The sequence below is a fragment of the Scyliorhinus torazame genome, chromosome 6 (assembly GCF_047496885.1).
Source record: "Scyliorhinus torazame isolate Kashiwa2021f chromosome 6, sScyTor2.1, whole genome shotgun sequence".
Classification (NCBI taxonomy): domain Eukaryota; kingdom Metazoa; phylum Chordata; class Chondrichthyes; order Carcharhiniformes; family Scyliorhinidae; genus Scyliorhinus; species Scyliorhinus torazame.
This window is the reverse complement of record NC_092712.1, coordinates 169746760-169760908: the sequence shown is the minus strand read 5'-3', so window position 1 is coordinate 169760908 and position 14149 is coordinate 169746760. Positions and strand designations below refer to the sequence as shown.

General features: G+C 43.4%; 1 protein-coding gene across 4 annotated transcripts in view; it reads right to left on the bottom strand.

Moving 5' to 3' along the window:
- Positions 1-14149, bottom strand: part of glcci1a (glucocorticoid induced 1a) — a 336314-nt gene that overhangs the window by 74591 nt on the left and 247574 nt on the right. For all 4 annotated transcript variants that reach the window (XM_072509094.1, XM_072509093.1, XM_072509092.1 and 1 more), the window contains one exon: positions 4824-4976. In XM_072509094.1, the coding sequence (XP_072365195.1) occupies positions 4824-4976 (153 nt within the window). The remainder of the gene's footprint in view (positions 1-4823; positions 4977-14149) is intronic.

The following is a 14149-nucleotide window of genomic DNA, read 5'->3' as shown; positions in this document are numbered from 1 at the left end:
TAGAATTTAAAATTTGATTAATAAACTCTTAGACTCAAAGTTAGCCCCAGTAATGGCGACCATGAAACTATCATCAATTATCACAAAAACACATTTGGTTCACGAACTTCCTTTAGGAAAGGAAATTTGCCATCCTTATCTGATCTGGCGTATATCAGTCTCTGGCTCCACAGACTCTTAAACCACTCTCTGAAACAGCCTGGCAAGATACTCAGTTCGAGGACAATTAAGAATGAGCAACAAATGCTGGCCTTGCCTTTAACAAATAAATAATCTGTGTGCCTCAGCTATATCCCAGCTTTGCCAACTGGGCTGTTGAGGGAAAACTATGTTTTGATGTATAAAACTCTGTTTTGATGTTTCAAACTAAGTGAGGGAAAGGAAATGCCAGTCACTAAACATTATTGGCTGTGTGTGTTAATTTCAAAATCCATATTAGAGTAAGGTTTTGTGGGCACCAACCATTTGATACCTTGCTCAACTGGTCATTCATAATAGAAGCAATAATAAAGTGAACACAATCATGGGAGAGCAACAATGTTAATACAAATCCATTTTGCAATAAGACTGGAGACTACACCTTCGTTCTTTTATTTCCCTCTGCAGACATGTTGGGTCTTCATTTGAGATATAGCACCATCAGGTCCAGGCTGTAGGATACAAATTTCTAAACCAATACACGACATATACATAAAAAAATATACTAAATATACTTCCATGGTGTATGTGTGTGTATGTATGTACCATTGGCTCAAAATTCACTCCCAGGTAAGTAGGAAATACCTGTTCATTGAATGATGTTGATTGCCTCCAGAATGACTTTTTTGTATATAGTCCATTTAATGTAGTCATCATAGATTATCATAGAATTTACAGTGCAGAAGGAGGCCATTCGGCCCATCGAGTCTGCACCGGCTCTTGGAAAGAGCACCCTACCCAAGGTCAACACCTCCACCCTATCCCCACAACCCCACCCAACACTAAGGGCAATTTTGGACACGAAGGGCAATTTATCATGGCCAATCCACCTAACCTGCAATCACATTCTGCTTGTGCTGACCAGAACTGCACACAGTGCGCTATCTGTATCCTAACGAGTGTTTTCTACGGCTCCATCATAACCTCCCTGCCTCGTCAGTTGCCCAAGGCACTAAACAAAAGCAATATAAAGAAACGTAGTTGACATTTTTTGACACCAAGCCACAGAAGGCAAAATCAGAACAGAGGACCGAAAGCTTGGTCAAAAAGAGGTATGTTTGAAGGAGCATCTTTAAAGGGGAGAAAAAGGTGGAGAGACACAGAAATTTAGGCAGGAATTTCTAGAGCTTAGGGCCAAGCCAGCTGAAAGCACGGTCGCCAATTGTGGAACAAGAGGCCAAAATTGCAGCAATATACAGATCCCAAAGGCTCGTGGTGCTGGAGGATAATGCACAAATGGGAAGGGAAATGACCAAGAGAAAGTCACGAAACATCTCCAGCAGGGAGAATAGCAAACAATCAAAACACTGAAATATTTTATGAAACCACTTTAATCTGCCACATTGCTTTGTCAGAAGCCAAAGACCTAGCACTAAATGAGGCTTTAAATATAACAAAACTTCAGAATCTTAAATAGTTTTCAGAAAATATCTTTAAAAAAAGACACTGGCAAAATTTTGCATAATCTTTAGGAAATTATGATGTGGAGATGCCGGCGTTGGACTGGGGTGAGCACAGTACGAAGTCTTACAACACCAGGTTAAAGTCCAACAGGTTTGTTTCGATGTCACTAGCTTTCAGAGCGCTGCTCCTTCCTCAGGTGAATGAAGAGGTCTGTTCCAGAAACACATATATAGACAAATTCAAAGATGCCAAACAATGCTAGGAATGCGACCATTAGCAGGTGATTAAATCCTTACAGATCCAGAGATGGGGTAACCCCAGGTTAAAGAGGTGTGAATTGTATCAAGCCAGGACAGTTGGTAGGATTTCGCAGGCCAGATGGTGGGGGATGAATGTAATGCGACATGAATCCCAGGTCCCGGTTGAGGCCGCACTCATGTGTGCGGAACTTGGCTATAAGTTTCTGCTCGGCGATTCTGTGTTGTCGCGGGTCCTGAAGGCCGCCTTGGAGAACGCTTACCCGGAGATCAGAGGCTGAATGCCCTTGACTGCTGAACTGTTCCCCGACTGGAAGGGAACATTCCTGCCTGGTGATTGTTGCGCGATGTCCGTTCATTCGTTGTCGCAGCGTCTGCATGGTCTCGCCAATGTACCACGCTTCGGGACATCCTTTCCTGCAGCGTATGAGATAGACAACGTTGGCCGAGTCGCACGAGTATGTACCGCGTACCTGGTGGGTGGTGTTCTCACGTGTAATAGTGGTATCCATGTCGATGATCTGGCACGTCTTGCAGAGATTGCCATGACAGGGTTGTGTGCTGTCGTGGTCACTGTTCTGAAGACTGGGTAGTTTGCTGCAAACAATGGTTCGTTTGAGGTTGCGCGGTTGTTTGAAGGCAAGTAGTGGGGGTGTGGGGATGACCTTGGCAAGATGTTCATCGTCATCAATGACGTGTTGAAGGCTGTGAAGAAGATGACGTAGTTTCTCCGCTCCGGGGAAGTACTGGACGACGAAGGGTATTCTGTCGGTTGTGTCCCATGTTTGTCTTCTGAGGAGGTTGGTCCGGTTTTTCGCTGTGGCGCGTTGGAACTGTCGATCAATGAGTCGAGTGCCATATCCCGTTCGTACGAGGGCATCTTTCAACGTCTGTAGATGTCTTTTACGCTCCTCCTGGTCTGAGCAGATCCTGTGTATACGGAGTGCTTGTCCATAGGGGATGGCTTCTTTAATGTGTTTAGGGTGGATTAATCCAGTAGGTTTTACTGATAGAAATCGGACATTCCAGGGGTGGGAGTTTGAGTTTTAATCCTTTCCTGCAGCATGCTTTGTTCCACTACAATGTCAGCCGCCTGCCCCCCCCTCCCCCCCCCCCCCCCCCCCCAAATCTTATATTATCAGGCCCTTCAGTACCAAAGTACTTGCTCTGCATCAAGCCATTCCAATCAAAAGTGTTATTTGTTACTTGGAAGCCCACTCAGTGTAACATCTCTGCGTTCAGTCCCTGCAAGACATCTACAAGTCTCCCTACAACAACCCCAGTGCCAACAAGTCCACCCTGAGTCCTCACACAGTCGGGAGGCATGTGTGCGTTTTCCAGCAGCATTCTTGCTCCGTGCAAGCCCAACCAGAATCGCTAGCTTTGCCAAATATCCATGCAAGTCTGCCTTCAGTAATGCAGCTGTGACACCAAGAGACACCCTTAAGAAAAGGTGACAAAAGCATCATTCGAATGAAAATATCCTTAGCAAAATTTATTATTTCTGCTTCAGTTGATTGCTCCACACTTGAATGGTCAAAGTGGACAGAGTTCCCATTTACTGGAGCATGAATCCAACTCTCAATGCACCATTTGTAAGTAGAATGCAATATTTTGGCAAATTTTGGCATTTAAAGAGATAGCCATGAGACTGAATTAAGAGACAACTCAATGAAGAGCAATGAGGAAAAGGCAAAGGATTTTGAAAGTTTGCATAAAATTGACATGTTAAAAAAGTTCAAAATAGAAGCCAAATTAGAAAGACAAATAAAAAAAGCTCTCTTTCCAGTGCTCCTCTCCCAATTTTTAACCAGAGTCCTGTTACCTGAGGCAATAATTTCATGACCTTTCTCATTTCTAGGCACATCTCTTTTCAGGCAAAGCATTAACACAGAATTCAAAGCTAGTGTGGAAAAGTCCAGCAACTATGACACCCAAGTTACGTGCAGAGGGAAATGTTGCGCATGGACGGTAAGTCATTAATTAATTTGCTTAGCTAGTAGTCTTCATAGAGAAAGAAACATGTCATGTTAACCCAAACAGGTTAGATCAATGGTTACAGTCATGAGATCAGTGCAATAACAAGCACCTTAAAAACACACACTAATTTTTTTTTTAAAAAGATGAACGATGCAATCAAATTAATGATGTCCCCATTGGGATTTAATTCCCCCATTAAGGTTCTAACAGGATCCAGGTACTTGCTGAAAAACAAAATCTCACTAGTGATTGAGTTCATCTGTGCAAAAGACTATCATAACATTCCGGTTCCCGCACAGCTAATTGCATGGGCCTTTGAATACCATGTGCCTGTGAATAATATTGTATATAGTTAGCAATGCGATCTCCAAACAGCTGGTGGCATCAGATATCGGTCAGTTGGTAGTAAGGTGTACAACAGGACAGTTGCACATAGGGTAGTTCCAGGAGAGTTCACAAAACTCAAATAGTAACTTAAGTCTGTATAGCATTCTGTTTGTTATCTTTCCACATGTTAATCAATAAATCATTCTAGTTAAGTAACCTGCAGTTGTGTGTGCATCATTGCAACGGCAAGGTCACAGGGCACAACATAAAATATTGCCACAACTCAGTCAGCAATGGCACACGATTTACACTGCTCAGAGATATAAGGATACCACCAAATCAATAAGTGCATACATTTGAAACTACTGCCAAGGTGGAACTATCATTCAAATAGCTTTTGAGAGATAATTCAACTGTAACATAGTCAATCTTTTGAATCCATAATAAAATTGGAAAAAGCTGGACTCCTGAAAATAGGTCTGATGAAGATTTCTTACTGCGACACTAACTGATCTTTTCTCCTTCAGATGAAGTATGCATGTGCAGTCCAATAATTTGTTTTATTGCTAGCATTTTCCTCTTCTCTTTATAATCATAACTGGTTTGTTTATATCAGCTCCTAAATCAATTTGCAATAAAGGCTGAACCTGCACTTACCCTTGATAATTCTTCCTTTTCTCCACTGTCTTTAATAAACATTCTTTCTATTTCTTGATTTATGCCTTCAGCATTGTTCTGGACCCGTGAAATTGCGGATTTTGAAACAGTAATGTTTGATGCTGGACCTGCGTTAAATCTTGCTGCAGTGGCCTATGAAGAATAAAAACATATTGAAATGGATTTCACAATACTAGCATGAACATTCAAAAAGCAGTAATGGTACATCCCTACAAAGTATAACATACTAAAACTGTTCTGTAAATCACAAAACCAATATATTAATGAGATATGGAGTTCAGAGCCATTTTTAAAATTCAACATGTCTTTTTTCACCAGCATCAACTGTGGACAACTTCTAATAGATGTATCTGCAAACAAAAGGCTCTCTGATAACTGTGGCACTGAATGCAGAGACTGACCAAAAACTAAAGGCTGGAGGCGCACGTAAAGTATTTTCCCCGAATTATAATTCTCTACCTTGGCTCTAACACTGGGCAGAAGGAGGAGGAGAGGAGGAAAATAAATAAGCGGAAGATTTGTTTTTCAAATGGAGGCTTGTTATCACAGGTCTCTCTCACGCGCCTCCTTATGGCCATGATTAAAAGCTATATCAGAAGAGGTTTGAGAAGGGCAGGTGCTGCTCTACTGTGTCAATTCAGGAGAATTATAAGCGTATTTAAAATGGTATGTGGAAAATTATACCCCCAGCAATATAGTGGTCAACATTCCGTTTGCCTTCCTAATTACATGTTGCCCTTGTAGTCTGATTTTTCTTTTGTCCCAGATCCTTCTACACTGAAACATCCTGCAGCTACTTTCAATGAAAATAACATTCTGCTTTTCAATTTTTCCTTCCCAAGTGGACAAACTTTCATTTTCCCTCATTAATCATCATCTGCCAAGCTTTTACCACTAACTTAACCTATCTATATCATTCTGAAGAGTCTTCACAACTTGTTTTCCTATCTATTTTCGTATGGTCAACAAATTTGACGACAAGACAGTTGGTCCCTTCATCTAAGTCATTGATGTAGACTGTAAATAGGTGAGGTCCCAACACCAATCCCTGTGGCACTCCATTAATTTGCTAACCTGGAAATGATCCATTTATCTCAACTGTTTCTTGTTAGTTAGCCAATCTTTTATCCATTCTAATCTATCACCCCCAACAACATGAACTCTTACCTTGTGCCATTCCAAAATCCAAATACACTAATTCTACTGGTTCCACTTTATTCATTCTGCTCACTACATCCTCAAGGAACTATAATAAATCCGTCAAACACAATTTCCCTTTCACAAATTGATTCTGCCGGATTGTCTTACAATTTTGTAAACATCCTATTACTAACTTTCTTAAAAATGGACTCTTAACACTTTCCCAATGATATGAGACACTAACTGGCCTATAGTTTTCTGATTTCTGTCTCGTTCCTTTCTTGAAATTTCAAAAATGCCGGGACCTATCCAGAATCTAGGAAATTTTGGAAGATTACAACAAATGCATCTTGTAATGAATGTAGGAATTTCAAATATATTGTATTATATGTATTTGACATACTCAAGGTTAAAAGCCTGGGTTAGTGTGTGTACGATTGCTGCAGTAATGTTTTTTAAGTCCTTGTTGAAAAGACAGACACTTTGGCTACAAGGGATAATTAAAGCATTGTAAAAATTGGGCTAATGGAATTTTTGTTTATATAAAGAAGGTTCCATGGGGAGTAGATAATTAGAGACAGCAGGCGCAATTTACTGGCCATACCCCACCGGAACCGGAGCATGACACGGCTGGTAGATCCTGGCTGGTAGATCCCGGAAGAGATTCAGGACGGCCGTTATGCCTTGCGAGATCTAACCAGATCTTGCAAGACGTCCTGTGATCGGGATCCAGTCTCACACAGCTCAATGAGTTGAAGAACCCACTTAGCCGTACTGCCACCGGATTGATCGACCAACCGGCAATAATCAGCCTTGCCGAGACGACCCCAGTCTGGCACCCTGGCAGTGCCACCAGCCCGCACCAGGGATCGGGCCCAGGGGTGCCCTGCCCATATGACGAGAGGTGCTCGCGGGGGGAGGGGTTTGAGAGCTGCGTAGTTGGAGGGGGGAGGAGAAAAAAGTCGAGAGATCATGGTGTCATTTAGAAATTACGTCCCGATCTCTTCCTGCATCGGGGAGCTCCGCCCGTCAGAGCAGGAAATGATGCCAAGGGCAACCTCGGAGGTAGGACGTTCCCGCCGGGGCATAAAAACAAGGCAGAATGCAGTTAGATAGCGGAGTTGTTCCCGGCGCTTCCCAGCCAGAACAGGTTGTTTTATTTTGGTTAGATCGCCCCTATCGTGTTTTGACTTTAAAGAGATGATGTTGTTAAGGGGAGGAGCCATGGATTGAAGCAGAGTGGTGTTAAGTTTCAGTGTTGAGTTCAGTTTTGATCTGTCTCTGAACAGTCTGTGAACAGAACAGCAGCTTCTGAAAAAGCTGGCAGGTTAAACAGTAGTTAATAATAATAATCTTTAATCGTGTCACAAGTAGGCTTACATTAACAATGAAATGAAGTTCCTGTAAAAATCCCCTAGTTGCCACACTCTGGCGTCTGTTCGGGTACACTGAGGGAGAATTCAGAATGTCCAATTCACCTAACAGCCCGTCTTTTGGGACTTGTGAGAGGAAACAGAAGCACTCAGAGGAAACCCACGCAGACACGGGGAAAATGTGCAGACTCCGCACAGACTGTGACCCAAGCCAGGAATCCAACCCGGGTCCCTGGCTCTGTGAAGCAGCAGTGCTAACCACTGTGCGACACAGTGTTTGACACAGGCAAGAATCCGCAAGCTGCTTTCCTGAAGGATCTCTCTCTCAAAGCGGTTTATCTAAGACATTTCTTTACAGCAAGTATCCTGCGTTGGCTAACTGTATTTAAGTGGATTTTGACTTGAGACGGTTTAGCTCGAGTGGAGATAAAAGATAGCAATTAGGAATTAGTGTTTCATTTCATTTTTAAGCATTGCCTGACTGGTAAGATTCCACAATTCTACGGCCCTGCAAAGCGGGTGAGTGCAAGAAACCCAAAAGTGTACGTCTTTGTCTGGTTCCAACAACACTCAAGAAGCTTAGCACTCTGGGACAAAGTAGTCCGGTTGATTCGAACACCATCCACCACCTTAAACAATCACTCCTTTTACCAACAATGCACAGGGGCAGCAGTTTATACTATCTACAAGGTGCACTGCAGCAACTCACCAAAGATCTTTGCACAGCACATTTCAAACCCATGACCTCTAACACCAAGGAGGACACAGGCAGAAGTTGTATGGGAGCACCACCGCCTGCAGGTTCCCCTCCAAGCCACACCCCATCCTGGCTTAGAACTATATTGCCATTCCTTCACTGTAGCTGGGTCAAAATCCTGAAACTTCCTCATTAACAGTACTGTGGGTGTACCTATATCACATATCTGCAGCAATTTAAGGCAAAGGCTCACCACCACCTTCGCAAAGGCAATTAGGGGTACGCAATAAATGCTGGCCTCGTCATGAACTAATATTTAAAAAATTGTTGCATATCTTCATTTCCAATGAATACACTGGATATCAACTCTGAAGCAGGGAGAGAGAATTATCTGATGTCAGGTAACTCGAAAAATGGGTTTCCCAAAAGTCCTGCCAAATGTTAAGGTAGCATCTGCTCAGCATTTTGTCCCTCGGTTTCCTGGTCACACCCAGCAGATTGAAGGACCAAGTACAGGGCCCCGTGCGAAGCAGTTACTTGCCTACAACACTCTCACTCCAGGCTACTTCTATTATAATCAAAAGTGGGTAGGTTGGGGTCAGGAGTTATATTTTTAATGCTAACATTTGTGAGGGTTAAAAGTCCCTGCAGTATTTCTAATTTACAATGGTATGTGGACATTACCAACCTGGCTGTCCTTGAATTGCATTAGATTATTTCCATTAATGTAATATCAAAGAACAAAGAGAACAAAGAAAGGTACAGCACAGGAACAGCCCTTCAGCCTTCCAGGCCTGTGCCGATCATGATGCCCTAACTTTAAAAAAAACCTTCCGCCCTTACTCGTTCCGTATCCCTCTATTTCCTCCCGATCCATGTATCCATCCAGATGCGTCTTAAATGTTGATAATGTGCCTGCTTCCACCACATCCTCTGGCAGCACGTTGCAGGCACTCACCACTCTCTGCATGAAAAACGTACCTACACATCTCCCTTAAACTTTCCCTCTCTCACCTTGAACCTGTGCCCTCTTGTAATTGACACTTCCACCCTTGGAAAAAGCGTCTGACCATCCACCCTGTCTAAGCCTCTCAATTTTATCAGGTCTCCCCTCAGCCTCCGTTATTCCAGTGAAAACAATCCTAGTTTATTCAACCTCTCCTCATAGCCAACACCCTCAAAACTAAACAACATCCTGGTGAACCTTCTTTGCACTCTCTCCAAAGCTTCCACATCCTTCTGATAATGTGGTGACTAGAACTGCACACAATACTCCAAATGCGGCTTAACCAAGGTTTATATTGCTGCAATATGATTTCCCAACTCTTGTACTCAATGCCCCGGCTGATGAATGCAAGGATGCCATATGCCTTCTTAATCACCTTGGCCACCTGTGTTGCCACTTTTAGGGGACTGTGGACCTGCACCCCCAGATCCCTCTGTATGTTAATGTTCCTAAGGGTTCTGCCATTTACAGTATAATTCATACCTAGATTTGATCCTCCAAAATACATCACCTTGCATTTGTCCGGATTAAAGTCCATCTGCCGTTTCTGTCTCCAATCTATCTATATCCTATTGTATCCTTTGACAATCCTCGGCACTATCAGCAACTCCGTCAATCTTCATGTCATCTGCAAACTTAATAAAACCATCCACATTTCCCTCCAGATCATTTATATATACACCACAAACAGAGGTCCCAGCACTGATCCCTGCAGAACGCCGCTAGCTACAGATCTCCCTTCCACCACTACTCTCGCTCTTCTATAACCAAGCCAGTTCTGTATCCATCTAGCCAGCCCACCCCAAATCCCATGTGATGTTAGCTTTTGTACCAGTCTGCCATGTGGGACTGTCAAACGCCTTACTTAAAGTCCATATAAACTACATCCACAGCCCTTCCCTCATCAATGTTCTTTGTCACCTCTTCAAAAAACTCAATCAAGTTGGTGAGACATAACCTTTCCCATACAAAACCATGCTGCCTGTCACAAACTAGTCCATTTTCATCCACATGTGCATACATTCTGTCCTCAGTATCTTTTTCAAAAGTTTCCCCACCACTGATGTCAGGCTCACTGGCCTATAATTTGCTGGATTGTCCCTGCTTCCTTTCTTAAACAAGGGACTAGCATTGGCTATTCTCCAGTCTTCTTGAACCTTGCCTGTGGTCAAAGAGGATGTCAAGATAGATGTTAATACCCCAGCTATTTCTCCCCGTGCCTCCCACAGTAACCTGGGATAGGTTCCATTTGGCCCCGGGACTTGTCTACCTTAATGCAATTTAGGATAGCTAACACTTCCTCCTTTGATATATTGACATTCTCAAGAGAGTTCACGTACCTATCTCTGGCCTCAAGATCAGTCATGTCTTTCTCCCTGGTGAATACCGATACAAAGTATTCATTAAGGATTTCACCCACTTCCTGTGGTTCCACGCATAACTTCCCTCCATTGGCCTTAAATGGGCCTACTCTTTCTCTCGCTTCCCTCTTGCTCCTAATATATACATAAAAAGCCTTGGGATTCTCCTTGACCATGTTTGCTAAAGACATTTCCCTTTCAGCCCATCATCTAACGATGTTGCCAGAAGGAATCATGATCAAGCATACAATAATGGCATTGATGCAGGCTATCCACTTGAAAGTCAAAGAGATCTAGGAGTACAGGTCCACAGGTCATTGAAAGGGACAACACAGGTGGAGAAGGTAGTCAAGAAGGCATACGGCATGCTTGCCTTCATTGGCCGGGGCATTGAGTATAAGAATTGGCAAGTCATGTTGCAGCTGTATAGAACCTTAGTTAGGCCACACTTGGAGTATAGTGTTCAATTCTGGTCGCCACACTACCAGAAGGATGTGGAGGCTTTAGAGAGGGTGCAGAAGAGATTTACCAGAATGTTGCCTGGTATGGAGGGCATTAGCTATGAGGAGCGGTTGAATAAACTCGGTTTGTTCTCACTGGAACGAAGGAGGTTGAGGGGCGACCCGATAGAGGTCTACAAAATTATGAGGGGCATAGACAGAGTGGATAGTCAGAGGCTTTTCCCCAGGGTAGAGGGGTCAATTACTAGGGGGCATAGGTTTAAGGTGAGAGGGGCAAGGTTTAGAGTAGATGTACGAGGCAAGTTTTTTTACGCAGAGGGTAGTGGGTGCCTGGAACTCGCTACCGGAGGAAGTGGTGGAAGCAGGGACGATAGTGATATTTAAGGGGCATCTTGACAAATACATGAATAGGATGGGAATAGAGGGATACGGACCCAGGAAGTGTAGAAGATTGTAGTTTAGTCGGGCGGCATGGTCGGCACGGGCTTGGAGGGCCGAAGGGCCTGTTCCTGTGCTGTATATTTCTTTGTTCGTTTGTTGAAATCGGTTCTTAGCAATAAAATAGAAATTTAGCGTACATCAAAGAATCTGTAACATTACCAACACGGACTTCAGGCATTTTTACCAACTGTTCTGAGCATTTAATTAGTTCCCTAGAGTTACGTCATAACAGTAAATGTCAAAATACATCGTCACCTCCGTACTAAAAACACAAATCATACAGTGGAAAAAAACTGCACTAAGCTTTTAACAATGCTTCAGAGCACAGATTGTCGGAGACAGAAGTCAGCTACTTACACAAAAACAATTTAGATACATTTCAAATGTTTAATAAATATGAAAGAAATGGAATAAGTATGATTACATGAAAAATACAGTTCTAGTAAATGGTTTAAACCGAAAACATAGATCTAGCTTCCCATTTCAGATACTCTTAAGAACGTACATTAATATTGCACAGTCAACAGATTTGGGTGTGATTGTACAGGGACACAAAGTTAGCATGCAGGTGCAGCAAGCAATTAAGAAGGCAAATGGCATGTTGGTCTTTATTGCAAAGGGATTGGAGTACAAGAATAAAGAAGTGTTGCTGCAATTGTACAGGGTTTTAGTGAGACCGTGCCTAGTATACTGTGCGCAGTATTGATCTCCACATTTAAGAAATGATATACATAGATTGGAGACAGTACAGCACAGTTTCACTAAATTGGTCGCTGGGATGAAAGGGCTGCCCTATGATGAAAGGTTGAGTAAACTGGGCCTATATCATCAGGAATTTAGAAAAATGAACAGCCATGTCATTGAAACCTACAAAATCCTGAAGGGTCTTGATAGACAGTGAGATGGTTTCTGCTGGTTGTGAGCATCGTCTCAGGATAAAGAGACAATTGTTGGGTGTCTTAAAAAATATTAAGGTAGATAAGTCCCCAGGGCCTGATGGGATCTACCCCAGAATACTGAAGGAGGCTGGAGAGGAAATTGCTGAGGCCTTGACAAAAAATCTTTGGATCCTCAATGTCTTCAGGTGATGTCCCGGAGGACTGGAGAATAGCCAATGTTGTTCCTCTGTTTAAGAAGGGTAGCAAGGATAATCCAGGGAACTACAGGCCGGTGAGCCTTACTTCAGCGGTAGGGAAATTACTGCAGAGAATTCTTCGAGACAGGATCTACTCCCATTTGGAAGCAAATGGACGTATTAGTGAGAGGCAGCATGGTTTTGTGAAGGGGAGGTCGTGTCTCACTAACTTGATAGAGTTTTTCGAGGAGGTCACTAAGATGATTGATGCAGGTAGGGCAGTGGATGTTGTCTATATGGACTTCAGTAAGGCCTTTGACAAGGTCCCTCATGGTAGACTAGTACAAAAGGTGGTCACACGGGATCTGGGGTGAGCTGGCAAGGTGGATACAGAACTGGCTAGGTCATAGAAGGCAGAGAGTAGTAATGGAAGGATGCTCTTCTAATTGGAGGGCTGTGACCAGTGGTGTTCCACAGGGATCAGTGCTGGGACCTTTGCTGTTTGTAGTATATATAAATGATTTGGAGGAAAATGTAACTGGTCTGATTAGTAAGTTTGCAGACGACACAAAGGTTGGTGGAATTGCGGATAGCGATGAGGACTGTCAGAGGATACAGCAGGATTTAGATTGTTTGGAGACTTGGGCAGAGAGATGGCAGATGGAGTTTAATCCGGACAAATGTGAGGTAATGCATTTTGGAAGGTCTAATGCAGGTAGGGAATATACAGTGAATGGTAGAACCCTCAAGAGTATTGAAAGTCAAAGAGATCTAGGAGTACAGGTCCACAGGTCACTGAAAGGGGCAACACAGGTGGAGAAGGTAGTCAAGAAGGCATACGGCATGCTTGCCTTCATTGGCCGGGTCGTTGAGTATAAGAATTGGCAAGTCATGTTGCAGCTGTATAGAACCTTAGTTAGGCCACACTTGGAGTATAGTGTTCAATTCTGGTCGCCACAGTACCAGAAGGATGTGGAGGCTTTAGAGAGGGTGCAGAAGAGATTTACCAGAATGTTGCCTGGTATGGAGGGCATTAGCTATGAGGAGCGGTTGAATAAACTCGGTTTGTTCTCACTGGAACGAAGGAGGTTGAGGGGCGACCTGGTAGAGGTCTACAAAATTATGAGGGGCATAGACAGAGTGGATAGTCAGAGGCTTTTCGCCGGGATAGAGGGGTCAATTACTAGGGGGCATAGGTTTAAGGTGAGAGGGGCAAGGTTTAGAGTAGATGTACAAGGCAAGTTTTTTACGCAGAGGGTAGTGGGTGCCTGGAACTCGCTACCGGAGGAAGTGGTGGAAGCAGGGACGATAGTGACATTTAAGGGGCATCTTAACAAATACATGAATAGGATGGGAATAGAGGGATAAGGACCCAGGAAGTGTAGAACATGGTAGTTTAGTCGGGCAGCATGGTCGGCACGGGCTTGGAGGGCCAAAGGGCCTGTTCCTGTGCTGTACATTTCTTTGTTCTTTGTTCTTTGATCATTTAGGGATGAGATGAGGACAAATTCCTTCACTTAAAGAATTGCGAATCTTAGAAATTCTTCAGCCCAAAGTGTTGTGAATGCGCCAATGTTGAATATACTTAAAGCTGGATGGACTGATTTTTGGTCTCGGAGGGAATTAAGGAATATGGGGAACGGGCAGGGAAATGGAGTTGAAGCACAAGATCAGCCGTGACCATACTGAATGGCCAGGCTCGACTGGCCGTCTGATTTATTCCTGCTCCTATTTCTTGTTCAACATATTAA